This window comes from Eretmochelys imbricata, chromosome 14, assembly GCF_965152235.1.
Source record: "Eretmochelys imbricata isolate rEreImb1 chromosome 14, rEreImb1.hap1, whole genome shotgun sequence".
Classification (NCBI taxonomy): domain Eukaryota; kingdom Metazoa; phylum Chordata; order Testudines; family Cheloniidae; genus Eretmochelys; species Eretmochelys imbricata.
Window position 1 is genome coordinate 32,691,092 of NC_135585.1, and position 27,067 is coordinate 32,718,158.

The window sequence follows — 27,067 nt, forward strand, 5'->3', positions numbered from 1 at the left end:
CCTCTGGAGCCCTTTTTAAAAATTGGTGTCACATTAGCTATCATCCAGTCATTTGGTACAGAAGCTGATTTAAATGATAGGTTGCAGACTACAATGGGGGACTTTCTCATGTGTCTGGAACCAGCCCCTAAGGCAGACCCGGGCTCTGCTGGAGACTCCAGGTGAGGAGAGAGACATGGGGGAAAGTGCTGGGGACAGGCAGGAAAGTGACTCTATACAAATGGCCTATCCTCACCCTGTCAGGGTGCCTTCCCCACTCTGAACTCTAGGGTTCAGATGTGGGGACCTGCATGAAAACCTCCTAAGCTTACTTTTACCAGCTTAGGTTAAAACTTCCCCAAGGTACAAACTATTTTACCCTTTTGCCCCTGGACTTCCACTGCCACCACCAAACTGTATCTGGGTTCCTGAAAAAACGTAGTTTAGACATGTCTTTCCCCCCAAAATCCTCCCAACCCTTGCACCCCACTTCCTGGGGAAGGTTTGGTAAAAATCCTCACCAATTTGCATCGGTGACCACAGACCCAAACCCTTGGATCTCAGAACAATGAAAAAGCATTCAGTTTTCTTACAAGAAGACTTTTAATAGAAGTAAAAAGGAATCCTCTCTGTAAAATCAGGATGGTAGATACCTTACAGGGTAATTAGATTCAAAACATAGAGAATCCCTCTAGGCAAAACCTTAAGTTACAAAAAAGACACACAGACAGGAATATTCATTCTATTCAGCACAGCTATTTTCTCAGCCATTTAAAGAAATCATAATCTAACACATACCTAGCTAGATTACTTACTAAGTTCTAAGACCATTCCTGTTCTGTCCCCAGCAAAAGCATCACACAGACACAGACCCTTTGTTTTTCTCCCTCCTCCCAGCTTTTGAAAGTATCTTGTCTCCTCATTGGTCATTTTGGTCAGGTGCCAGCGAGGTTACCTTTAGCTTCTTAACCCTTTCATAGAGTCATAGAATCATAGAATAACAGAGTTGGAAGGGACCTCTGGAGGCCATCTAGTCCAACCCCCTGCCCAGAGCAGGACCAATCCCAACTAAATCATCCCAGCCAGGGCTTTGTCAAGCCTGACCTTAAAAACTTCTAAGGAAGGGGATTCCACCACCTCCCTAGGTAACGCATTCCGGTGTTTCACCACCCTCCTAGTGAAAAAGTTTTTCCTAATATCCAACCTAAACCTCCCCCACTGCAACTTGAGACCATTACTCCTTGTCCTGTCATATGCTATCACTGAGAATAGTCTAAATCCATCCTCTTTGGATCCACCTTTCAGGTAGTTAAAAGCAGCTATCAAATCCCCCCTCATTCTTCTCTTCCGTAGACTAAACAATCCCAGTTCCCTCAGCCTCTCCTCATAACTCATGTGTTCCAGTCCCCTAATCATTTTTGTTGCCCTTCGCTGGACTCTCTTCAATTTCTCCACATCCTTCTTGTAGTGTGGGGCCCAAAACTGGACACAGTACTCCAGATGAGGCCTCACCAATGTCGAATAGAGGGGAACAATCACGTCCCTCGATCTGCTGGCAATGCCCCTACTTATACACCTCAAAATGCCACTGGCCTTCTTGGCAACAAGGGCAGTTGACTCATATCCAGCTTCTCGTCCACTGTCACCCCTAGGTCCTTCTCTGCAGAACTGCTGCCTAGCCATTCAGTCCCTAGTCTGTAGCGGTGCATTGGATTCTTCCGTCCTAAGTGCAGGACTCTGCACTTGTCCTTGTTGAACCTCATCAGATTTCTTTTGGCCCAGTCCTCCAATTTGTCTAGGTCCCTCTGTATCCTATCCCTACCCTCCAGCGTATCTATCACTCCTCCCAGTTTAGTGTCATTTGCAAACTTGCTGAGGGTGCAATCCACACCATCGCCCTGCCTTCTTCCATCTGCTGGGAGAGACAAAGAACTCTCATCTTCTCTCTGTTCCCTGAGGCTTCCTGGCCACTTTGAGCAGAGTGGGATGGGATTCTTCTCCTCTGCCCCTCCCAGAGCTGTCCTATTTTTATGCTTCTCCCCCTATGAATAGTGGGATTGTGGCTGAGGCAGCAGGCCCTAAGTGGTAAGCTCCTTTTATTTCAGATGCTGGTGACTTTTGAGGAGGTGGCTGTGTATTTCACCAAAGGGCAGGGGGCTCTGTTGGACCCCAGTCAGAGAGCCCTCTACAGGGATGTCATGCAGGAGAATTATGAGACTGTGACCTCACTGGGTAAGGATTCGTGTTTGTTGTTTGAAGCCATGGGGTCTGCATTTCTGAATCTCATCTGGGTCTTCTCAGGTCAGCTAGATTAGAGGGGAATGGGTCACATAGTCCACAGCTCCAGTGTAAGAGAGCCATTGACCTCCATACCCTCTCTAACAGGATAGGGGAGTCATGAACTTAATGGACATGCTAATTCACACCCATCCCTCCAGCTCTCACAGGTGCAGAAGCAGTGTATTATCCTATCTCAGCAGTTCTCAAACTTCACTGCACCGTGGCCCTTCTGACAACAAACATTACTACACGACCCTGGGAAGGGGAAACAAAGCCTCAGACTGAGAACAAAGCCCACCTTCAGCCCGAGGCTCAGGCTTCAGCACAGATGAGGCGGGAGCTCATGTTTTGGCCTCATCCCCGGACTGGGGGGACTCAGGCTTTGGCTTCAGCCCCAGGCCCTAGCAAGTCTAACGCCACCCCTGGAGACCCCATTAAAATGGGGTTGCGACCCACTTTGGGATCCTGACCCACAATATGAGAACCACTGTCCTCTCTGCATTAATTCTCACTCAAACAGAATCTCTGTGCACCTCCCTTCCTGGGACTAGCTCCATCTGTGCGGAGGGCTCTGAGTTCTGGAGGTTTAGACATAGCAGGGGTTTAACACCAGAGCTGTGTGTGTGCCTCAGCAAGTCCCCCAGAGCCCACAGATCCTGAGAACTCCTAGTGAGGGTGTGACAACTCCCCCACCCCTTCAGATATTGGGCTCTCCAAAGGGGGCTCAATGACTATGGTCCCATCAGTTCAGATCCCACTACCCCCTAGGAAATTATGGGCTCAGGTTAAACTCAAGATGTGCCTTTGTGACAAATACTCCACCGATCCTCAGTGCACTCTGATCATGGCTGATTTCACCCCCTGAGCAGGATTTCCCAGTCCCAAACCTGACCTGATCGCCCGGCTGGAAGCAGGGGAAGAGCCGTGGGTCCTGGATTTCCAGGCCTCAGAGGAAAGGAAGCTCCCAAGAGGTACCCACACAGGTGAGGAGTCAGTGACAGGGACACAGAAAGTATCTGGCAAATGAAAAAGCTGAAAATCCCCAAAATGTGGCCTGAGGGCCCTCAGTTCTGCTTCATCTCACCCAGGTCAGTCTCTGGTCAGCAGGTGTCATGTCATCATGGTAGATATCACTCATGGCTTCCCACCCACCCTGTTAGCTGTCGGAGTTTTCTCCCCAACTTCACTTCCTTGTGAGTGTTTGGATGGGATGTGGAGGCAAAATCCAATTTCTCAGTCTCCCCAACAGTTACTGTGTTGTGTTTTCCCTTTTTGCTGTTCCCCTTTCTGTCCTTTCTACCAGTCCAAGCAATGACTCCTGCCTGGGTTCTCTCTCTCCCCCAGCAGGTGACGAGACAAAGAGAGAAAACGAGGAGGGGAATCCACAGCAGAAATGTCCTGAGCAAGTGGAACTGCAGGGGACATTTTTGAGAAGAGCTGAAGAGAACTTTTCCCAGTGCTTGGAACAGAGAAGAGCCTGCAGTAATTGGCGCAGGTCAGAGAGGAAGCTGGGAAACTGCCAAAGGAAGAAAGTAGATGAATCAATTGAATGTGGGGGTGCAGGCAAGGATCCCAAGAAAATCACAGCCCAGCAGACAAATCACAAGGAAAAGAAACCCTATAAATGCTTGGAATGTGGGAAAAGTTTCAGTCGGCGCTCTGGCCTTATTAACCATGGGAGAATCCACACGGGAGAGAGACCGTATAAATGCTTGGACTGTGGGAAAAGCTTCAGTCAGCGCTCAGGCCTTATTAACCACAGGAGAATCCACACAGGAGAGAGACCCTATAAATGCTTGGACTGTGGGAAAAGCTTTAGTCAGCACTCAGGCCTTATTAACCATAGTAAAATCCACACTGGAGAGAGACCCTATAAATGCTTGGACTGTGGGAAAAGCTTTGATCGGAGCTCAAATCTTACTACCCATCGGAGAGTGCACACAGGAGAGAGACCGTATAAATGCCTTGAGTGTGGGAAAAGTTTCAGTCAGCTCTCAGGCCTTATTAGCCATGGAAGAAACCACACGGGGGAGAGACCATATAAATGCCTTGAGTGTGGGAAAAGTTTTGGTGTACCATCTTCCCTTATTATACATCAGAGGACCCACACGGGAGAGAAACCCTATAAATGCTTGGACTGTGGGAAAAGCTTCAGTCAGCGCTCACGCCTTATTAGCCATGAGATAATCCACACGGGAGAGGGACCATATAAATGCCTTGAGTGTGGAAAAAGTTTCAGTGCACCATCAGTCCTTATTATACATCAGAGGACCCACACGGGAGAGAAACCCTATAAATGCTTGGACTGTGGGAAAAGCTTCAGTCAGCGCTCAGTCCTTATTACTCATAGGAGAATCCATACGGGAGAGGGACCATATAAATGTCTTGAGTGTGGGAAAAGTTTCAGTGTACCATCAGCCCTTCTCATACATCAGAGAACCCACACGGGAGAGAAACCCTATAAATGCTTGGTCTGTGGGAAAAGCTTCAGTCGGCGCTCACATCTCATTAGCCATGGGAGAATGCACACAGGAGAGGGACCATATAAATGCTTGGACTGTGGGAAAAGCTTCAGTCAGCGCTCAGTCCTTATTAACCATAGGAGAATACACACAAGAGACGGACCATATAAATGTCTCGAGTGTGGGAAAAGTTTCAGTGTACCCTCAGCCCTTCTTATACACCAGAGAACCCACACGGGAGAGAAACCCTATAAATGCCTTGAGTGTGGGAAGAGCTTCAGTCAGCGCTCAGGCCTTATTAGCCATGGAAGAATCCACACAGAGGAGAGACCCTATAAATGCTTGGACTGTGGAAAAAGCTTCAAACGGAGCTCAAATCTTATTACTCATCGGAGACTGCACACAGGAGAGAGACCCTATAAATGCGTAGACTGTGGAAAAAGCTTCAGTCAACGCTCAGGCCTTATTAGCCATGGGAGAATCCATACGGGAGAGAGACCCTATAAATGCTTGGACTGTGGGAAAAGCTTCAGTCAGCGCTCAGTCCTTATTAACCATTTGAGAACTCACACAGGAGAGAGACCCTATAAATGCTTGGACTGTGGGAAAAGCTTCAATCGGCGCTCAAATCTTATTACCCATCGGAGACTGCACACAGGAGAGAGACTGTAAAAATACCTTGAGTGTGGGAAAAGCTTCAGTGAGAGCTCAAAACATCAGGAGAGAAATCATATAAGTCCCTCCACTGTGGGGTAAGTGTCATTCAAAGATCAAACCTTGCTTCATATCAGATAATACACACAAGAGAGAAACCCCGTAAGTGCTTGGATGATGGGAAAAGCTTCAGTAACTGCAGGAAAAAATTCAGTCTGAGCTCACACACTATTCCACATTCAGTAATTCACATAAGAAAGACCTTGAATGTGATGGAAGCTTCATTTGGTGCTCACATCAGAGACTTCTCCACATAGGAGAGAAATTCTCTCACTGCCCTGACTAGGGCTGGCCTTAGTAAAAACTCCATTTCCCAATTCCCACACACCTCAGTGGCATTTGACTCCCAGGTATCCAGCTGCACATCTCTGGGGGCAGGTTCCAGCAGCAGCTGACCCTGAGCTGATCAGGGACGCTCTGGCTTTGCCTTGCCTAAGCAAACCCCAGGCAGAGGAGAAGTCCCAGTCAGCCCCTGCTCCCTGCTGCAGCCCTGGCTACTGAACTGATGGGCCTTCATGCCTCCTGGTAACCTGCTGGGGGAAGGGAGAGAGAAACTCCTCCAGAAGATCCCTCTGCCTGGATGAAGTTCCCCCATGTCTCTTCACTTCCCAGATGTGATGCTCCTTCCATGGAGATGAGAGGAGGGGTATTTGGGCCAGGCCCCACATTCTCTCTGGACACCTGTCCCCACTCCCCATTTTCCAGCAGTCCCTGGGCTGGATTTTCCCACTTATCTGGAGCTGGTCCCTGCAGGGTGAGTGTCCCTGGGGGTTGGCAACTCTTCCCCTCCCTAAATCCCCTAAGGTGCTGGGATCTGGGGAATCAAATGTGAAGGTACCAGGAGGGATGGATTTTGGGGAGGAAACTGGGGGATTGTGTGGTTGGGTCTGGTGGATGTGGGATGCAGAGGATGCTGGGGAAATCAAATGTTAGGGATCATGGGATAAGAGAGGAGAATAAAGGGAAGAGAGCTGCTGCCTCTTATCACTCATCCCTCTGTCCCTTTTCCCTGCCCTCTCTGCATTCAGAAAGCACCACTGAGAGGACTGATTTCCACAGGGTCCTTTGTGGGATGCCTAAAGGCCTAGGGATCCTGTTACCCCAAAATTTGGACCCAAGGCGCCCTAATAATGGCCTCCCTATAACTGCAAATCAGTTGTGAATTTGGCCCGTCTCAATGGGTGGCCTGCCCTAGAGGAATTGCCTGCGTTTTATCAGGGAGTGAACCTCTAACCCTCAGCCAACTCCTCAGAACAAATTAGTTCTGTTAACTCATGGGAGGATATGTATACAGCCCTCCACACAAAGGATTGACACTCAAGCAGTAATTGAATAAAATTAAACACTGAACATCCCCCACACTCTCTCCCAAACTCCATTTACAAACCTCCACTCAAACGCCAATGTTTTCAGCTCTGTTGGCTGACACCTGTGCTGTTGCTCACACTACAGTTCCGCAGAGGAGGCTGCCCAGAGTACTGTGGTAGGGAAGCATTGTCCAGTGCAACATTTCCGAGCTGTTGTTGAATTCTCTGTGTAATGTTACAAGCTGAGGCCTGACTGAATTTGCTGCTTGGCTGTTACTGAGGAGGCTCTGGTGAATTGAAGATGCTGAGTAACATCAGCTTAAGTTAATGGAGTTCATGGAGTTAAAAGGGTACAGAGGGGGGCAAATCAGGGGTGGGATGGTCAGAGTCTCTGCAGGGTGAAACTGCACAGGAGGGACAAACAGCTGGAGGCAGAGGGAAGAGAGGGGCCGAGAGGCAAAATCAGGGATGGGGTAGCAACCAGATTAGCAATGGGATACAGGTGCTGTCAGACATGGGCAGAGATGAAAAACCCTGGAGTAGGGAGGGGCAGAGGAGATAAAAGTTACCCCAGATGGGCTGAGCTATTACAAAAATAGATTGTTAGAAGCAGAGGGGCTCCCCCCCGCAACCTTTCAGGGCCATGCTGCTCAGCACCCACTTCCCAGGGCTGTTTTCTTAATGGCTCAGTGTATCCCAGTGCCTAGACATGGCAGCTCTTCCCTGTCTGATATGATGTATTGAACTGCTAAAGGAGACTTGATTCCATGAAATAGTCTATACCCCCTCTCCAAAAAATATAATCATCAGACTTGTTTTTAGTGTTTAAATGAATCCCATATTAGTTTATATGCCAGCATAAAGCCTCATAGCAGTTCACAAATTCATCTTAGCTGCTGTTCTGATTGTCATCTATAAATGTAGTTTTTTGCCTTTCAATTATCTACTTTTTTAAATGTTATTTTTATTACTCATAGCTTTTCATCATTTACCTTTGGTAACATTGTGAGATGGTTGTCATTGGGCATGTTTGTAATAGCAAATATAGTAGAGAGAGCCTGTGGCACTGGGCCTGGTGCAAGATCTGAGGCCTGAACCAGAGGCAGTGAACCAAAGTAGGCCATGTATCAAAGCAGATGCTCACAAGTTCGCTGCCCAGTACATTAACTTGACAAAGTTGTGGCTAGTGTACTAGGCACTAGAGATTTACGTAAATATATCCCAGCTAGTACAGATGGGTTAGTTTGACAAACAATGGATAGGGATGTTTTGTCCAAGATATAAGGAAAAAGGTGAGGTAAACATCTCATGAACCACATAAGGTGGTACATAAATTGTTTATCCCAGATTATGTGTCTTAGTCTATAAATGTTGGGGTACCTCACTGTAAGCCTTTGTCCGGCCTAGGGGGCAGCAGAAAGTCCTGCTGCTGACTGGCCTGGTCCAGTGTATTGGGCATACATGTGATCGTGTACCTGTAGAATCTGTGGGGCGCTCGTGTGACACTGAGTGAGAAAGGGTTCGTCAGCTAGCAGGCTACATGACCCAAATCCAACGTTTAGAGACATATTAAAAAGTATGTAAATGGTCCTTAGGGCCATTCCATGTTAGATAAACTAGAGTTTTGAAATGTAGACTTCTATTGTTAGAGAATGAGAAGAAGATAGTGATTGTATTTGTCTGTGTTCACCTATATCTTGATAGAGGTTAACAATGTAACCTGTCTGTCGCTATGTTCTATTGATTCAGAGATCAAAAGGGAATTTTAACATTTTGATAAAGCTTGGGTGTAACAATATCGTTATCTATATTTCTCTTTGAAATGTGTAGTAATCTGTCTATGAACTGCTTAATGGATAATTAATTACCTTATGCTGATGAATGCAACTAGTTACCTGTATATACGTAGAAAATAAGAGGTTTTACTTCAAAGCCACAATGCTTCACCCAAGGAATACCTGCTGCCAGAGAACTGTAAAAGGAACTCTTGGGCCCTGATCCTGTTATCTCAGATCTGCTTAAGCTTTGTCAGGGGAAGTTTGACTCGCAAGCCTGAGGTATCCAGCTCCAGTCTGGATCATCCTGACATTGGACTATAACCTATGGAACTAATTCTGAAAATAACTTTTTGCAACTCTAAAGCTTACCATCTCTACTATGAAACTGACTTTAGAACTCTATTCATATCTGCATATATAGTGATCTTTTAACCTATACACTCTTTTTTTTTTTTTTAATAAATTTTAGTTTAGATAATAAGAATTGGCTGTAAGTGTGTATTTGGGTAAGATCTGAAATATTCATTATCCTGGTGGGTGATGTGTCCAATCCTTTGAGATTGGTAGAACTTTTTATATGATGAATAAGATTTTCAGTAATCCTCATCGTATTTAACTTGGGTGTCTGGGTAGGAGCCCAAGGCTGGGTTGCTTTAAGGGAACTGTATTTCTGGGTAACCAGTAAGGTATTGTAGAAGTTGTTTTGTTGTTGGCTTGGTGACTCTAGTTATTAGAATAACCACCTGTTTGGGGGATTGTCTACTCCAATCTTTGCAGTTTGCCGTGATTAAGCAATCTCAGTGTCGACCCCTGAGACTCTGGGGACAGCGTCGTTGCCAAGAAACCTGGCTGAGCACCTTTGCCACTGAACCGAGTCTATGGTCTCTCTGGGTAGTACCATCGAGGTCTGCTGGGTCAGTTACCTCTGTAGAGCTGGAGAGAACACACCCACAAGCCAAATGACAACAGCAAATAATCATTGAAAATATGTTGCTAGTAATTTCAGCAATCACATCTCAGTTTACAGCACTTCCTGGTTTGCACTGTAACATTCATTTTCAGTTCTAATTTTTTTTATATTTATACAAGTTCATTCTTTGAGTTTATCTGACATCAAGGATGACAGATCACCTGTAATGGTGTCAAAACTTTGCATGTTTCGTTTAAACCACCAATGGGGATTGCCTTGTTATTTTGCCTCTTGATCCCGCACACTAGTGCTGTTTCACACATTGCTACTTGTGAATAGAACTTGATTCCCAAATATTCACCTAGGCCAGATTTTTAAAGGCTGAATGTACTTAGATGCTTTTAAAAATCCCACTAGTCACCTAAATACCTTTAAAAATCTTGCCCTAAGGGCACTGGACTATACTGTAGGAAATCTTTCTCAAAGGCAAATGTCTACTGAAAGTTTTGCTACATAGATATACAGCCCCCAAGATAGATTAACATCCACAGTTATGAAATTTAAAAACAAAACAACCCCCCACCGCCCCACCAACTACTAAATACATTATGTGTTCTTGTTTGCGCTTTTTTGTTCCTGGGCCTTTAGAGGGCACTACTTTCATACTTCTGCTGTTATCTCTGCCAAAGAATCCATCTATCTAAAATGGTTGTACATGTCAATACAGTTTTGGACTCCAGTAACATGTGCCAAACCCTTTCTAACTGAAAATGGGTTAAAAATTCTTAATCTCCCCATCCTGCAAACACTGAAGTACACACTTAACTCTTCTATTGCTTCATTGGTTGCACATATAAATGAAGTTTTTTCAACTGGATTGTTTATACTTCTAATTGCATATTTTAATTCCATAGCCTTTTATGTGTACTATTTATTTTATTATGACACACTTCAGTGATATTCTTCATTCTGTTTACTTATGTAGTAAAAACACACATTTTATCAGCATTGAGGACCCAGACTATAAAGCTGACTCAGATGTTAAATGCACCATTATTGTTCGTGTCTTGACAACTTTGATACTCCCTGTGTGGCTAACACAGAGAGTTATTTGCATCTGGCTGGCTGCAGCCCCCCATTTTTGTGCGTGTCATGTAAAGCCACTTAAAGTATTTTAAACTAAAGGAATTAGCAGACTCCCCCATTTCCCTTATACCCTTTCCCTTTATTTACTAAGGACTTCTCTACATGGTGTGACACTAAAAGCGTGAAGCTAAGAAACTTAAGTTACAGTGCTTTAAACCCTCATGTGGACATGCTGATAGGATCATGCATAAGTAGTGGCTTTAGTTTTGACAATTGGGGTCAGAGCAATCAGAAGATTTCAGGAACCCTTCCCCAAAACACTAGCAACCATCAAGCCTTTGACCTGTCTTGACCATTTAAAAAGTTTTATATAGTCCAGGTGTAACACACATTTATTTATTATTCCTGAATGTTGCTCTGGATAGAAAAACCTTTGCAATATTTCACAGGTATCAATTTTGGCCTGGCAAAATATAAATAAATGGTTCAAGGTTAAAATTTAAGGCGACCTCGCTCCTTCTTTCTGCCCTGCTCTGATCAGAACGTCTTTCATGAGCAGGAGAATGAAGGCCTGGTAGTGTCATGGTAGAGCCTATTGTGCACACAGCGTGTGTTGGCCTAGAGGTCCAGTGATCCACTCTATAAACAATGTATAGATAGTGATGGCACTCATGTCCCATTAGAATTAACCAGGTGATCCACATTTTTGGTCCTTTAACTCTAAAGATTCTTCTTTGATCTCAGCTTCTACCTGCTTGCTAACCACATGAGATATAAATCTTATCTGTTACTAGCTATGTGCTCACAGGAAAATTTTACTCACAAACACAGCACCAGGCCCCATCACTGTGAATTGGGCTGTGAAATGTACCAGGACTGACAGAAGGAAAATAAACACAGACTCCCCTAGTAACATTATAGTTCAGACCTTTTTTCCAGACAGCCACTGCTGCTCCAGCTCTCTCTGTGTTCCTAGCTTGTAGCAACTTAAATCTTCTCAGCACTATGGAAACACCAATCAGTTCCTGAGAGACTGTGAATGTCAATGGGAGCCAGGCACCTTCCTGCCAGATTCATAGGTTTGTAAGGCTGCCCCTTCATCCTTCCAATCTCCCTATAGGGTGTGGGGGTGTTAATCACCTTTTTCTGAGGGGCAGAAGTGGAGGTTAATCCCAGGGGAAAGAGACTGAAAGTCTCACTGTGGATCTCAAATCACTGGGCTCTGTGATGGTGCAGCACAGTGGGGTGGGGGAGGCAGGGCCATCCCTAGGGGTGTGTGGGGCGTGGGACATAGATGCTTAATTTCTATCTGCTGGGGCTCCCACTCCACCCCTTCCCCCAAGGACCCACCCCCACCCCGCCTCTTCCTGCCCTCACCCTGCCCCTCCCCCTTGATTCTCTCCCCTCCACCCCAGTGCCACTGCAAAACAGCTGATGGGCAGTAAGTGCTGGGAGGGAGGGGGAGGTTGGTAGGGCGGCTCCTCCTCACGCTTTCCTGCCTCACCTCACCACCCACCTCCCCACAAAGAGCAGGGCCTGGGGCAGTCACCCCAATTAACTGTACCCTAGGGATGGCTCTGCGGGGAGGTGAAATCCACCCCACATCCCAGGGCAAGGGCATGGGCTTCCAGCCCACCCCCTTGATTGGCAGTCACTGCTAGCAAGGCCACTGGGTGGAAGTGCTGGATGCAGTCCCTCTGCATCACTTGCTCACTGGAGATTCCTGCCATGGTGCCCAGGGAAGTGGCTGCACTGCATGGTCATGCTGTACATCCCTCCTCCATGCTCTCATAGGGGTATTTTATTTGCTGTGGGTGGGTTTCACCCAGAGAGAGGGAGAGGCAGTGGGAACTAGCTGTCAGGGGATCCCAGCTCCTTAACCCTGTATCCAGGGAAATACCATGCTACTTCCTGAAGGTAACACACAGAGACCTGAAGACAATGTAAATACAGTTCGGAAGGGGAGAACTTCAGCTACCACAAGAATAAGACAGAATTCACAGTGTTGCCAACTCATGATTTTTGTCATGAGTCATGTTACTTATTGTTTTCCTTAAAGCCCCAGCTCCTGGAGTCAAGTGGATATGTGACAATTTCAGCCTTCAGTCTTAAAGAAAAAGTATGTTTCTAGCCCTCGTGGCTGTGGAGAACGCTTCAAAATATGACCCCAGTGCACCCTAAAGCGCAAAAAGTGGAAGGCAAATAAAGAGAACTCCAAAGCTGTTATTTTTACATAACCTCATGATTTTTGAACTTTTGGGGTTGGCAGTACTGGAGAAACTTCTCAGCAGTTCCAGGATCCTTGCTTCTGCCTACTTTAGAGTTACAGTCACTGAGCTATATTGTCTGGGCTTGTGTTGTTCTGTCCCCTTGCCCCACCACAGCCATCCTTTGGGGGCGAGGGGGACACATAGGCTCTAGCTGCAGGCTGGGAAGCAGCATCGGTCCAGGCACAGCCGGGGAGATGCTGAAGAAGTGTCACTCCAGGTTGATGCTTTTCCCGAGTGGCTGCTGTTGTGCCCAATCTGGCAGTGCTCTGGATGCCTGCCCCACCCTTGAACCCTCTGCCCCCCCCCCAGGCTCTGGCTGTCCCATTGCTCATTCTGCTACCCCAGGCTGAGTGGATGTGCTCCTTCAGGGATGGTTGCAGGGTTGGTGTGATCCCCGCCCCACTGGACTCTGGGAAGGGCCATGTCGCAGGCTGTGAGTTCCAGGCATGGGGGAGGGAAGCAGAGGAGCTGCCCCTAGGTGCCACAGACAGTGGCACTGGCCTGGATCCCCCCTTTCCTCCACCTACCCCTCTCCTTGAACTGCCCCCCTTGTCCTGCCCAGCTGTTAGAGAGGAGCCTGCCCCATTCATCTCTGTGGGTGCTTCACTCCCTGGATCTCAGTGCCAGTGACCAGATCTCAGAAAACATTTAGGCACCTAACACCATAGAAGCGAGGAGCCTAAATACCTTTGAGGATCTGGGCCTATGTATCTGTTCACTTATTCTCACCTCCCACCGTCTCAGCATTATGCCTCTGTAGCATGCACCAAGCATGCCTATTCTAAACTCTTCTTCACCTCAGTATGAGCTCAACATGCACTGAGCATGCTAGTCCCTTCCCAGTCCCTGACACAGAATACGGGTCTGTCATGCTTTAGTTTAGTGAGCCCAGCCCAGCAGAGAGCTCCCTGCTCTCCACTGCTTTCTTCAGCTAATGCTTAGGCCAGGTCTACACTACAGAGCTATATCAATATAACAACATCACTCGTAAGTGTGAAAAATCCACACCCCCATGAGCAATGTAGTTATGCCAACCTAATCCCCCGTGTAGACAGCGCTGCATGGATGAGAGAGCTTCTTGCCTTTTCGGTAGGTGGATTAACTATGCTGATGGGAGAAGCTTTCCCATCAGCACAGTAGTGTCTTCACTAAGGAGTTACAGCAGCACAGCTGTAGTGCTGTACATGAAGATAACTCAAGCCCCTAGTGTCTTCCTTGGTTGGCTTTTTCTAGTACTGAGGTGAGGAGAGTCTGGGGAGTGGCTCCCGCCCTGGAGCCCAAAGAAGCAATTCTCCTGTGGCGGGAGAGGAGCACTGACAGGAGATGCTGCTGCAGTTACAGCTAGTTACAGGGGCAGCTTCTTTGAACTGGACTCAGAAGGGTTGCAGCCACTGAATCACACTGCATTGAAACATTCTGGCAGTGGTGTGGTCTGAATTAGACACCTTGCTGCAAATTGTCCCTGACTTTCCCTGGCAGCTGGAGGGTGTTTGCAGAGAGGATTTGCTCTCTCTCTGTCCTCCCATTGACACCATGGGATCTATGAATGATGCTCCCCCTTAATGCTGGGAAAGGCAAGTCCTGTATGCAACCACCCCCTCCTCACCACACCACAACCAGCAGAGGTGAAAGTAAGCGGTACAGTAAGGCATACTGGCAAGAGCTGGTACACAGCTGACTGTACTGGCAGGACCCTGGGCTCCCAGCAGTGGCCGGAGCCCCTGGCCCTTTAGATCGCTGCCAGAGCCCCACAGCCGGAGCCCCGCTGCTGCAGCCCTGGGGTAGCGGTGGGGGACAGAGCCCCTGACCCTTTAAATTGCCACCAGAGCCCCAATGCGGGAGCCCTGGGGTAGCAGTGGTGGCCGGGAGCCCCAGGGCTCTGGCAGCAATTTAAAAGGCCTGTGGCCCTGGCTGCTGCCACAGCTACAGCTACCACGGGGCTTTGGTGGTGATTTAAAGGGCCCAGGCTCCCAGCTCCCTGGGCCTTTTAAATCGCTGCCGGAGCCCAGGGTAGCAGCATGACTGAAAGGGCCCACAGATTCAAAGGCCCTACCCCTTTCTCCTGAGGCTTGCCTTCTGGTTGAGGCCTACCCCCACTTGCTCAGGACTGCAGCCCTTCGTACGGGTAAGTCACCTGAGTTACTTTCACCCCTGACAACCAGTCTCAGAGCCTGGGGTGCATTGACTTGGGCTGCGGGTCTGGAAATAGCAGTGTAGTCATAGGGCTCCTAGAAAAAGAGTAGCTGCCATGCAATTGGTTTATCGCTAGGACCCAGAAGGAGCTGGGGAGGAGGGAGTGATCACCAGCATGCCTCCGTCCTGGCAGTAGGAAGTGAACTGCATTGAGTCTACAGTAACCCTTTGTTACTGTGGGGAGTCCACGCTTCTTGCAAGATCCTCGAGCCCCGGCTGCAGCCCGGAGAGGGGAATCTCGAGCAGTAACATTCCCGCTGCTCCCCAGGCCTCTCCCAGAGCAGAGCCCCCAGCCTGGCCAGGACACCCCTTAACGGGAACATCCTTGCTCCCAAAGAAGGCACCACTGGGGGGGAAGGTAAGAGAGACCTTCCCATCCTTCCCCCGCCCCCCACAGGGAGCTGTGCCAGCCCTAGGCTGGCTGCGATTCCCTGCATTGCGTATAGGAAAGATGGCCGCCACCTCTCATTGTTTGCAGTGAGAGTGAAGCCAGCCTGCTCCAGGATCAGGGTGGGACAGGGACATCCGGGGAGCCGGAGCTGGAAGGGGGCTGAAGCGAAGCAGGGGACTCTGAGAGCCAGGGGGCATGGGCGGGGAGGCAGGGATGTGTGAGGGACAGGAGGTGGGTGAACAGATGTGTGAAGGGGCAGGATGGGGCCACGGGGATGTGGGGCCGCTGAAGGGAGGCTGAGGGAATACACAGAAATTGGGGGTAGAGGGAGAATTCTGGGGAGCAGAGCTGGAACAGAGGGGAAACTGAGTGGGGGATAAAGAGAAGGAAAGGGGGGCTGTGGGGAGGCTGGAAGGAGAATATGAGAGCAAACGGAGACTGGCTGGGGAGGGGAGAGCTAGAGGGTAGCAGAAGGGAGAGTGATGGTGAGAGATACAATGGCAGCTCCCCCCAGCCCATGGGGCAGGAGAGGGGAAGGGGGCTGCCCTACCCAGCAGCCAGTGGGTTGTTGTTTTTACTGCAGATAGTCAAAAGAAGCGTGGGGGGTGTGGGGGAGACAGGGGATTAACCCCTAAGGATTCATACCCTACAAGGTAAATATCCTCATGAAACCTGCACCGCTTACATGCACCCCCCCCCCCGCTGTTCCCCATTTATTATTTCATTTTTTTAAGACACTCATGATTTGGGGGGTCTGAATGTTTTGGGCTGACAGGGCTAACCAGGGTCCTGCTCTGATTTCTGTGCAACGTCAAACCAGAGGTGCTGCCAGGAACAACAGAGGGTGGGGCCAGGTGGGCAAATGAGATCAGCCTCTGCCTGACCGTGGGGGGCTGCAGGGGCAGTGCACAGAGGGTCAGTCATTGGTGCAGCCATCAGAGGGCTCTGGTTATTGCCAAGGAAGAGGAGGCTGTTGTTTGTCTTTCTCTGCTCATGATATCAGAGCACTAGAGTTCAGTCTCTGGGGCAGATGCTGCAGCCTCCTCCATTGTGATCTGGGAGCCCAGACTGAGCAGTTGCTGCTCCCCTAATGGGGGGGGGGTGTCGGTGCGCTTTTACAAACTGCTGCTGACACTGTTTGCTGCCAGGAGCAATTACTGATGCCTAGGGGTTCTCCTGGGCTGCCCTGTCACAATATGCTGCCTCTGCTGTTCCCCATCCTCTAGTCCAGTGGCTCTCAACCTTTCTAGACTACTGTACCCCTTTCTGGAGTCTGATTTGTCTTGTGTACCCCAAGTTTCACCTCACTTAGAAACTACTTGCTTACAAAATCAGACATAGAAATACAAAGATGTCACAGCTACTACTGAAAAATTGCTGACTTTTTTTCATTTTTACCATATAATTATAAAATAAATCAACTGGAATATAAGTATTGTACTTACATTTCAGTGTGTGTATATAGAGCAGTATGAATAGGGCCCTAACAAATTCCCAGCCATGAAAAACGTGTCATGGACCATGAAATCTGGTCTTTTGTGTGCTTTTACCCTATACTATACTGATTTCAACTGGGGAGACCAGTTTTCTCAAACTGGGGGTCCTGATCCAAAAGGGAGTTGCAGGGAGGGTCACAAGGTTATTTTAGGGCAGTCACAGGTATTGCCACCCTTACTTCTGCACTGCTACCTTCAGAGCTGGGTGGCCAGAGAGCAGGGGCTGCTGACTGAGGGCCCAGCTGTGCAGGCAGCAGCGCAGAAATAAGGGTGGTAATACCATACCAGGCCATCCTTACTTCTGTGCTGCTGCTGACGGCGGCTCTGCCATCAGAGCTGGGATCCCAGCCAGCAGCCGCCACTCTCCAGCTGCCCAGATCTGAAGGCAGTGCCACTGCCTGCAACCCCCCACTACAATAACCTTGCAGTCCCTTCCAACTCCTTTTTGGGTAAGGGCCCCTCCAATTACAACACTGTGAAATTTCAAATTGAAATAGCTGAAATCATGACATTTATGATTTTTAAAATCTTAGGACCATGAAATTGACCAAAATGGACTGTGAATTTGGTAGGGCCCTAAGTATAAACAAGTCATTGTATGAAATTTTAGTTTGTACTGACTTTGCTAGCGCTTTTTATGTAGCCTGTTCAAGGGCACCAGAGCCTTCCCAAAAATGGGGAGAGGGGCAGGCCCTGCCCCTGGCCAAGCCAGAAGCTGGAGTAGGGCTGGGAGGGCCGAAAGCATCCCCCTGCCTGTGTCCCTACCCAGGGCAGGTGGAGGGACCCAGGTTCCCCACAGCTGCCCACGCGGCTCTTCCTGACCTGGTTCTGGCAGAAGGGGGATTGGGGGCTCAGAGCCACAGCCCGGCCATGATAAGAGCTGGACGGGCAGCTGTGGTGGACCCTCCATCTGCTCGTGGTGTGGGGGACCTGAGCAGCCCATGGTCTGTGTCCCTGCCCAGCGCAGGTGGAGGGTTCACAGCTGCCTGCAGGATGGCTCTCACTCTGGCCGGGCTGCAGCTCCGAGGCCACCCCCGGCCAGAGGCAGGTCAGGGAGAGCCATGGAGGCAGTGGTGGGGAGCCAGCACGAAGTCGTGGACCTGTCCTAGGCCAGGCGGGGAATCCGGGGGGTGGGGACATGGGCCAGAGGCGGCTCTCAAAACCCCGCCCCCACCGTGGACAGGTGGGGGGTCCGCACGCAGCTCCCCACAGCTGCCTGGGCTCCCCAGCTCCAGTTGGGCTCCACTCTTGCCTGACCGGGGGGGAGGGCTTCGGGGGGAAGAGGAAGGGAAGGGGGCAGGAGGGCCCTGGCTCCCTGCTCCCCTCCAATTCCAGTGCCACTGAGCCTGTAAAACTATGCAAATATCTGGATGAGTTGATGTACCCCTTAGAAGTCCTCTGCATACCCCCAGGGGTACACGTACCCCTGGTTGAGAATCACTGCTGTAGTCCAGGAGTAGCTACTTCTGATGTGTGGGGACATTTTACATCACCATTTGCTACCTCTCCCCGTTCTCCATCCTCTGCTTTTCTTTTATCTCCTGGGCCAGGAGGTAGCAAGTTGTGATAGATGGTTGGAGTGGAGGGGCTTTCTCTCATCACAGTTTGTTACCGTTGTGAAATCTCTGTTTTAAATGTGGACATAAAGAAAGAAAGGTATTTTCTGTAACTTGGAAAAGCATTCCACAGAGTTAAACCTCAGGGAAATTATATGTAAAACTCTGAATGAAGGTATTGTTATATGTTTATGGCCTAATCTATAATGGAAAGAGACTAATAGAGTTTCTATAGGAAACAAGCAGTTAGTGCACACAAAACAACTGGAACTAGTGTAAAGCAGTGTAAACCTTATTTTCAATACTTACAAATACCTGTTAAATAGAAGCAATTAGGCAGCAAATCTACCATTGTTCCTTTACACAGACTCTCTTCCGCCCCCCCCCCTTGCCACTGTTACGCATATTGAACAAGTTTTCAACATAATATGCACGTCTGTATTTTGGCACACACCTGTGAGCATATTGCCCTCTGATCTTATTTCAGAGACATTTTCTCAGACCTTTTCCTCACTACTGAAACCAAAGTGCCTTGTCCTCACTGTGTTTTTATGTCAGAATAGCTCCTGTGCCTTAGTTACCCTGAGGTTAAACCCCCCCCACCTATTTTAACAGTGAGGAAAAAGGCCTCAGGGCTAGATTGACCAAGGGACTTGGGCATTGTGATACTGAGCGCTGCAATGCCTACTTTTAAGCACCTAGAATGTCACAGGAACAAAGCTGTGATTCACAAAGCCTGAGTTAGGTACTATGAATGGTGGGAAATAAGTGCCTGAGAATGCCATCCACAAAAGCCAGCCGGGAGCAACCTAAGCTAGCCCATTGGAGATGCCCATCAGAGGGAAGTTTCCTAAGTGTCACCCCTCTCACAGAGGTTGGCATCTAAGTTCCCACTACAGGTGGGCATCTGGCTCTGCCTAGCAATCCAAAAATGGGAACCCCTCACCTGGAGCCTAAGATGTTTCTTGAGAGAATGAGCTAGGCAAGTGCCTAACTCCATACAAAACAGCCCCTGACAGAGGTGGTGGTGCCCACCTTATAACTTTTAGCCCTGGGGTATGAGTTAAAGGTGAGTGGTTACTCCACATCCACCTCCTGTGGCCAGGTTTTGAATGGGACCTGATCCAATAGGCAGCCTCTGAGCTTACCTACCAGATAGGGCCCTGCATGGAATTCAGGCATTCACCTACCTGTCGTCCCTGCTTTGTGAACCACTTTCTATGTATTGCTTATCGAGTCACTGTACAGCTAGGCCAATATGCTCTGCACGCACAGCAATAGCTAGTATGACACTAGTGAAATATTGCAACGGCTTATTTACACAGGGCAACACTCGGAATAGTTAGGCCATTTTAGATTTGGTTTTGGTGAGTAGTGAGGAGCTCATAGAAGAAATGGTTGTAGGGGACAACCTTGGTTCAGGCAATCATGAGCTAATTCAGTTCAAACTAAATGGAAGGATAAACAAAAATAGATCTGTGACTAGGGTTTTTTATTTCAAAAGAGCTAACTTAAAAAAATTAAGGAAATCAGCTAGGGAAGTGGATTGGACTGAAGAACTTGTGGATCTAAAGGCGGAGGAGGCATGGAATGATTTCAAGTCAAAGTTGCAGAAACTATCAGAAGCCTGCATCCCAAGAAAGGGGGGAAAATTCATAGGCAGGAGTTGTAGACCAAGCTGAATGAGCAAGCATCTCAGAGAGGTGATTAAGAAAAGGCAGAAAGCCGACAAGGAGTGGGAGATGGGAGGGATCAGCAAGGAAGGCTACCTTATTGAGGTCAGAACATGTTGGGATAAAGTGAGAAAGGCCAAAAGCCATGTAGAGTTGGACCTTGCAAAGGGAATTAAAACCAATAATAAAAGGTTCTATAGCCATATAAATAAGAAGAAAACAAAGAAAGAAGTGGAACCGCTAAACACTGAGGATGGAGTGGAGATTAAGGATAATCTAGGCATGGCCCAATATTTAAACAAATACTTTGCCTCAGTCTTTAATGTGGCTAATGAGGGGCTTAGGGATAATGGTAGGACGACAAATGGGAATGAAGATATGGAGGTAGATATTACCACATCTGAGGTAGAAGCCAAACTTGAACCGTTTAATGGGACTAAATCGGGGGGCCCAGATAATCTTCATCCAAGAGTATTAAAGGAAGTGGCACATGAAATTGCAAGCCCATTAGCAAAATTTTTTCATGAATCTGTAAACTCAGGGCTTGTACCATATGATGGGAGAATTGCTATCACAATTTTTATTTTTAAGAAAGGGAAAAAAAGTGATCTGGGTAACTACCAGCCTGTTACTTTGACATCTTAGTATGCAAGGTCTTGGAAAAAATTCTGAAGGAGAAAGTAGTTAAGGACATTGAGGTCAATGGTAATTGGGACAAAATACAACATGGTTTTACAAAAGGTAGATTGTGTCAAAGCAACCTAATCTCCTTCTTTGAGAAGGTAACAGATTCTTTTAAACAAAGGAAACGCAGTGGATCTAATTTATCTCGATTTCATAGAATCATAGAATATCAGGGTTGGAAGGGACCTCAGGAGGTCATCTAAGTCCAACCCCTTGCTCAAAGCAGGACCAATCCCCAATTTTTGCCCCAGATCCCTAAATGGCCCCCTCAAGGATTGAACTCACAACCCTAGGTTTAGCAGGCCAATGCTCAAACCACTGAGCTATCCCTGCCCCCATTTGCCATCAAATGCCATCAGTAAGGCATTTGATATGGTTCCACATGTGGAATTATTAGCTAAATTGGAAAAGATGAGGATCAATATGAAAATTAAAAGGTGGATAAGGAACTGGTTAAAGGGGAGACTGCAACGGGTCACACTGAAAGGTGAACTATCAGGCTGGAAGGAGGTTACTAGTGGAGTTCCTCAGGGACCAATCTTATTTATTCTTTTTATTACTGACTTTGGCACAAAAAGCGGGAATGTGCTAATAAAGTTCGTGGATGACACAAAGCTGGGAGGTATTGCCAATACAGAGAAGGACCGGGATATCATACAGGGAGATTTGAATGACCTTGTAAACTGGAGTAATAGTAATAGGATGAAATTTAATAGTGAAAAGTGCAAGGTCATGCATTTAGGGATTAATAACAAAAAATTTTGTTATAAACTGGGGACGCATCACTTGGAAGTAACAGAGGAGGAGAAGGACCTCGGAGTATTGGTTGATCACAGGATGACTATGAGCCGCCAATGTGATATGGCCGTGAAAAAAGCTAATGCGGTTTTGCGATGCATCAGGCGAGATATTTCTAGTAGAGATAAGGAGGTGTTAGTACTGTTATACAAGGCACTGGTGAGACCTCATCTGGAATATTGTGGGTAGATCTGGTCTCCCATGTTTAAGAAAGATGAATTCAAACTGGAACAGGTACAGAGAAGGGCTACTAGAATGATCCGAGGAATGGAAAACCTGTCTTATGAAAGGAGACTCAAAGAGCTTGGCTTGTTTAGCCTAACTAAAAGAAGGCTGAGAGGAGATATGATTGCTCTCTATAAATATATCAGAGGGATAAATACCACGGAGGGAGAAGAATTATTTAAGCTCAGTACCAATGTGGACACAAGAACAAATGGATATAAACTAACCAATTTATTTGAGCATGAGCTTTCGTGAGCTACAGCTCACTTCATCCGATGCATACCATGGAAACTGCAGCAGACTTTATATATACACAGAGAATATGAAACAATACCTCCTCCCACCCCACTGTCCTGCTGGTAATAGCTTATCTAAAGTAATCGTCAGGTTAGGCCATTTCCAGCACAAATCCAGGTTTTCTCACCCTCCACCCCCCCACACAAATTCACTCTCCTGCTGGTGATAGCCCATCCAAAGTGACAACTCTTTACACAATGTGCATGATAATGAAGTTAGGCCATTTCCTGCACAAATCCAGGTTCTCTCACTCCCTCACCCCCCTCCAAAAACCCACCCCCATACACACACAGACTCACTCTCCTGCTGGTAATAGCTCGTCCAAACTGACCACTCTCCAAGTTTAAATCCAAGTTAAACCAGAACATCTGGGGGGGGGGGGTAAGGAAAAAACAAGAGGAAATAGGCTACCTTGCATAATGACTTAGCCACTCCCAGTCTCTATTTAAGCCTAAATTAATAGTATCCAATTTGCAAATGAATTCCAATTCAGCAGTTTCTCGCTGGAGTCTGGATTTGAAGTTTTTTTGTTTTAAGATAGCGACCTTCATGTCTGTGATTGCGTGACCAGAGAGATTGAAGTGTTCTCCGACTGGTTTATGAATGTTATAATTCTTGACATCTGATTTGTGTCCATTTATTCTTTTACGTAGAGACTGTCCAGTTTGACCAATGTACATGGCAGAGGGGCATTGCTGGCACATGATGGCATAAATCACATTGGTGGATGTGCAGGTGAACGAGCCTCTGATAGTGTGGCTGATGTTATTAGGCCCTGTGATGGTGTCCCCTGAATAGATATGTGGGCACAATTGGCAACGGGCTTTGTTGCAAGGATAAGTTCCTGGGTTAGTGGTTCTGTTGTGTGGTATGTGGTTGTTGGTGAGTATTTGCTTCAGGTTGCGGGGCTGTCTGTAGGCAAGGACTGGCCTGTCTCCCAAGATTTGTGAGAGTGTTGGGTCATCCTTTAGGATAGGTTGTAGATCCTTAATAATGCGTTGGAGGGGTTTTAGTTGGGGGCTGAAGGTGACGGCTAGTGGCGTTCTGTTATTTTCTTTGTTAGGCTTAAATAGAGACTGGGAGTGGCTAAGTCATTATGCAAGGTAGCCTATTTCCTCTTGTTTTTTCCTACCCCCCCCCCCCCCCCAGATGTTCTGGTTTAACTTGGATTTAAACTTGGAGAGTGGTCAGTTTGGACGAGCTATTACCAGCAGGAGAGTGAGTCTGTGTGTGTATGGGGGTGGTGACTTCCTGAGGAAACTTGAATCCATCGGTGATCTTCCTGATAACACCATCCTGGCCACTATGGATGTAGAAGCCCTCTACACCAACATTCCACACAAAGATGGACTACAAGCCGTCAGGAACACTATCCCCGATAATGTCACGGCTAACCTGGTGGCTGAACTTTGTGACTTTGTCCTTACCCATAACTATTTCACATTTGGGGACAATGTATACCTTCAGATCAGCGGCACTGCTATGGGTACCCGCATGGCCCCACAGTATGCCAACATTTTTATGGCTGATTTAGAACAACGCTTCCTCAGCTCTCGTCCCCTAAAGCCCCTACTCTACTTGCGCTATATTGATGACATCTTCATCATCTGGACCCATGGAAAAGAAGCCCTTGAGGAATTCCACCATGATTTCAACAATTTCCATCCCACCATCAACCTCAGCCTGGTCCAGTCCACACAAGAGATCCACTTCCTGGACACTACAGTGCTAATAAACAATGGTCACATAAACACCACCCTATACCGGAAACCTACTGACCGCTATTCCTACCTGCATGCCTCCAGCTTTCACCCTGACCACACCACACGATCCATCGTCTACAGCCAAGCTCTGCGATACAACCGCATTTGCTCCAACCCCTCAGACAGAGACAAACACCTACAAGATCTCTGTCAAGCTTTCTTACAACTACAATACCCACCTGCGGAAGTAAAGAAACAGATTGATAGAGCCAGAAGAGTTCCCAGAAGTTACCTACTACAGGACAGGCCTAACAAAGAAAATAACAGAACGCCACTAGCAGTCACCTTCAGCCCCCAACTAAAACTGTTTTTTCCTACCCCCCCCCCAATGTTCTGGTTTAACTTGGATTTAAACTTGGAGAGTGGTCAGTTTGGACGAGCTATTACCAGCAGGAGAGTGAGTCTGTGTGTGTATGGGGGTGGGTTTTTGGAGGGGGGTGAGGGAGTGAGAGAACCTGGATTTGTGCAGGAAATGGCCTAACTTCATTATCATGCACATTGTGTAAAGAGTTGTCACTTTGGATGGGCTATCACCAGCAGGAGAGTGAATTTGTGTGGGGGGGTGGAGGGTGAGAAAACCTGGATTTGTGCTGGAAATGGCCTAACCTGACGATTACTTTAGATAAGCTATTACCAGCAGGACAGTGGGGTGGGAGGAGGTATTGTTTCATATTCTCTGTGTATATATAAAGTCTGCTGCAGTTTCCATGGTATGCATCGGATGAAGTGAGCTGTAGCTCACGAAAGCTCATGCTCAAATAAATTGGTTAGTCTCTAAGGTGCCACAAGTCCTCCTTTTCTTTTTGCGAATACAGACTAACACGGCTGTTACTCTGAAACCTGGATATAAACTGGCCACCAGGAAGTTTAGACTTGAAATTAGACAAAGGTTTCTAACCATCAGAGGAGTGAAGTTCTGCAACAGCCTTCCAAGGGAAGCAGTGGGGGCAAAAGACACATCTGGCTTCAAGACTAAGCTTGATAAGTTTATGGAAGGGATAATATGATGGTATAGCCTAATTTTGGCAATTAATTGATCTTCAACTACAGGCAGTAGATATGCCCAGTGGCCTGTGATGGCATGTTAGATGGGATGGGATCTGAGTTACTACAGAGAATTCTTTCCTGGGTGTCTGGCTGGTGAGTCTTGCCCACATGTTCAGGGTTTAGCTGATCGCCATATATTGGGTCGGGAAGGAATTTTCCTCCCGGGCAGATTGGCAGAGGCCCTGGGCGGTTTTCGCCTTCCTGTGCAGAGTGAGGCATGGGTCACTTGCTGGAGGATTCTCTGCACCTTGAAGTCTTTAAACCACGATTTGAGGACTTCAGTAGGTCAGACATAGGTTAGGGGTTTGTTACAGGAGTGGGTGGGTGAGATTCTGTGGCCTGTGTTGTGCAGGAGGTCAGACTAGAGGATCATAATGGTCCCTTCTGACCTCAAAGTCTATAATTCTATGATTCACTGCTTCCCTCTTTGCGCTTAAAAAAATCAAATATGGGAAACAACTGGACTATACAAAACTTTAAAAAAATATTCAAGACCTGTCATAAGGCTGATGATTGACAATGTTTCAGGGAAGGATTTCTGCAATCTTGTATGGTTGCCCTGACTACCACTGTCAAAACTAAGGCCTCTTGATTTCTGTATAAAAGCGTCCATGCAGGGGTTCAAAGCCCTGTAATTTATGTGCATTAAATTCACACCTTTAGTGTCACACCATGTAGACAAGCCCTTAATAAGTAAAGGGAAGGGTGATAAGAGAAACTGAAGGGGGAAGCCTCTGTTAATATTTTTAGTTTAAAATGTTTTAGCTGGTTTTCCATGACACCCACACAAATCGGGGGCTGCAGACATTCAGATGCAAATACTTCTGCTGGCAAAGGAATAACGATAGTCACACAATCAATATCAGAGTTCTTAAGACATAATAATGGTTTATTTAACATCTGAACCAGCGCTATTATCTGTGTCCTCAATGCTAAGAAAATGCGTGTTTTTTTACCATGGGGTAACTAACCTGCATTAGCTATCCCCACTGTAAAGACAGAGTAGAGACAAGGCACTTCAGTTTCACCAGAAGGCAAACAAGGTGAGGTCAGCACTATGCCTCCCACTGAACCAATGCAAAGGAGTAACCGGATCATTCATTAAAAAAGTCTTGATTTTTGGCAGGACAAAGCAGTAAACTTGTCCGAATGAAAAACATCACTGAAATGTATCATAACAAATATATCATACATAAAAGGTTATGAAATTAAAACACACAATTAGAAGGATAAACAATTCAGTAGAAATATCAATATCTATGTATGCAACAAATGAAGTAACAGAAGAGTAAAGTGTGGACGTCAGTGTTTGCAGGATGGGATGTTACTTATAGAAATAAGGATTTTTAATAAATTTTCACTTACAAAAGTGTGTGTGTATGGGGGGGCAGGGGAGGAAGCGCAAGTTACTGGACGTCAAAAATATTATAGGATTGTACAACCAACTGTTCTGTTACCTCTCCTAAAGAATCCATAATCCTAGAAGTATAAAGCTAATGTGCTCTAAAGGCGCAGAAATCAAAACGCAAATTAAAAGAGCGCAAAATGTATTTAGTTATGTGTTTAATTTCATGATTTTTTGTGTGTGTAATTGATGATTTTTGAATTTTTGCTTTTGTCAGTCTACCTTGGAGTTGTATATCTATATTTAGTTTTAAAAACAGTAGCCATTTATCTTTGAGAAGAATTTCATAAAAGGTACTATTGTGCCCTTGGGGCCAGATTTTTAAAGGGGTTTAGGTAACCTTTAAAAATCTGACCTGTAGTGAATATTTGGTAACCAAGTTCTGTAGATGACTGAGGCTACGTTTTAATCAAGGGTAATTTTTTAGTAAAAGTCATGGACAGGTCATGGGCAGTAAACAAAAATTCACAGCCTGTTACCTGTCCATGACTTTTACTATATACCCCTAACTAAAACTTGGGCCAGGGGGCTGTGGGTGCTCTGGGGGGATGGTCCAGGACCTCCGCTGGTGCTGTGGGGGGAGACAAGTGGTGGTGCGCAGCCCAGGACCCCCACTGATGCTGGGGGGAGGTGGGTGGTGGTGTGTGGCCTGGGACCCCCACTGGTGCTGGGGGGAGGCAGGCAGTGGTTCTCAGCCTGGGACCTCCATTGCTACTGGGGAGGGTGGGGGGAATGGCAGCGGGCAGCCCGGGA

The 27,067-nt window shown here is 47.2% G+C and overlaps 1 protein-coding gene across 1 annotated transcript in view; it reads left to right on the forward strand.

Annotated features, from left to right (window-relative positions):
- LOC144273977 (uncharacterized) overlaps positions 1-27,067 on the forward strand; it is a 58,210-nt gene that overhangs the window by 22,204 nt on the left and 8,939 nt on the right. Inside the window, exons 2-6 of the mRNA XM_077832705.1 lie at positions 2,085-2,211; positions 3,129-3,242; positions 3,604-5,389; positions 6,888-6,918; positions 15,116-15,337. Of these exons, the coding sequence (XP_077688831.1) occupies positions 2,085-2,211; positions 3,129-3,242; positions 3,604-5,389; positions 6,888-6,918; positions 15,116-15,337 (2,280 nt within the window). The remainder of the gene's footprint in view (positions 1-2,084; positions 2,212-3,128; positions 3,243-3,603; positions 5,390-6,887; positions 6,919-15,115; positions 15,338-27,067) is intronic.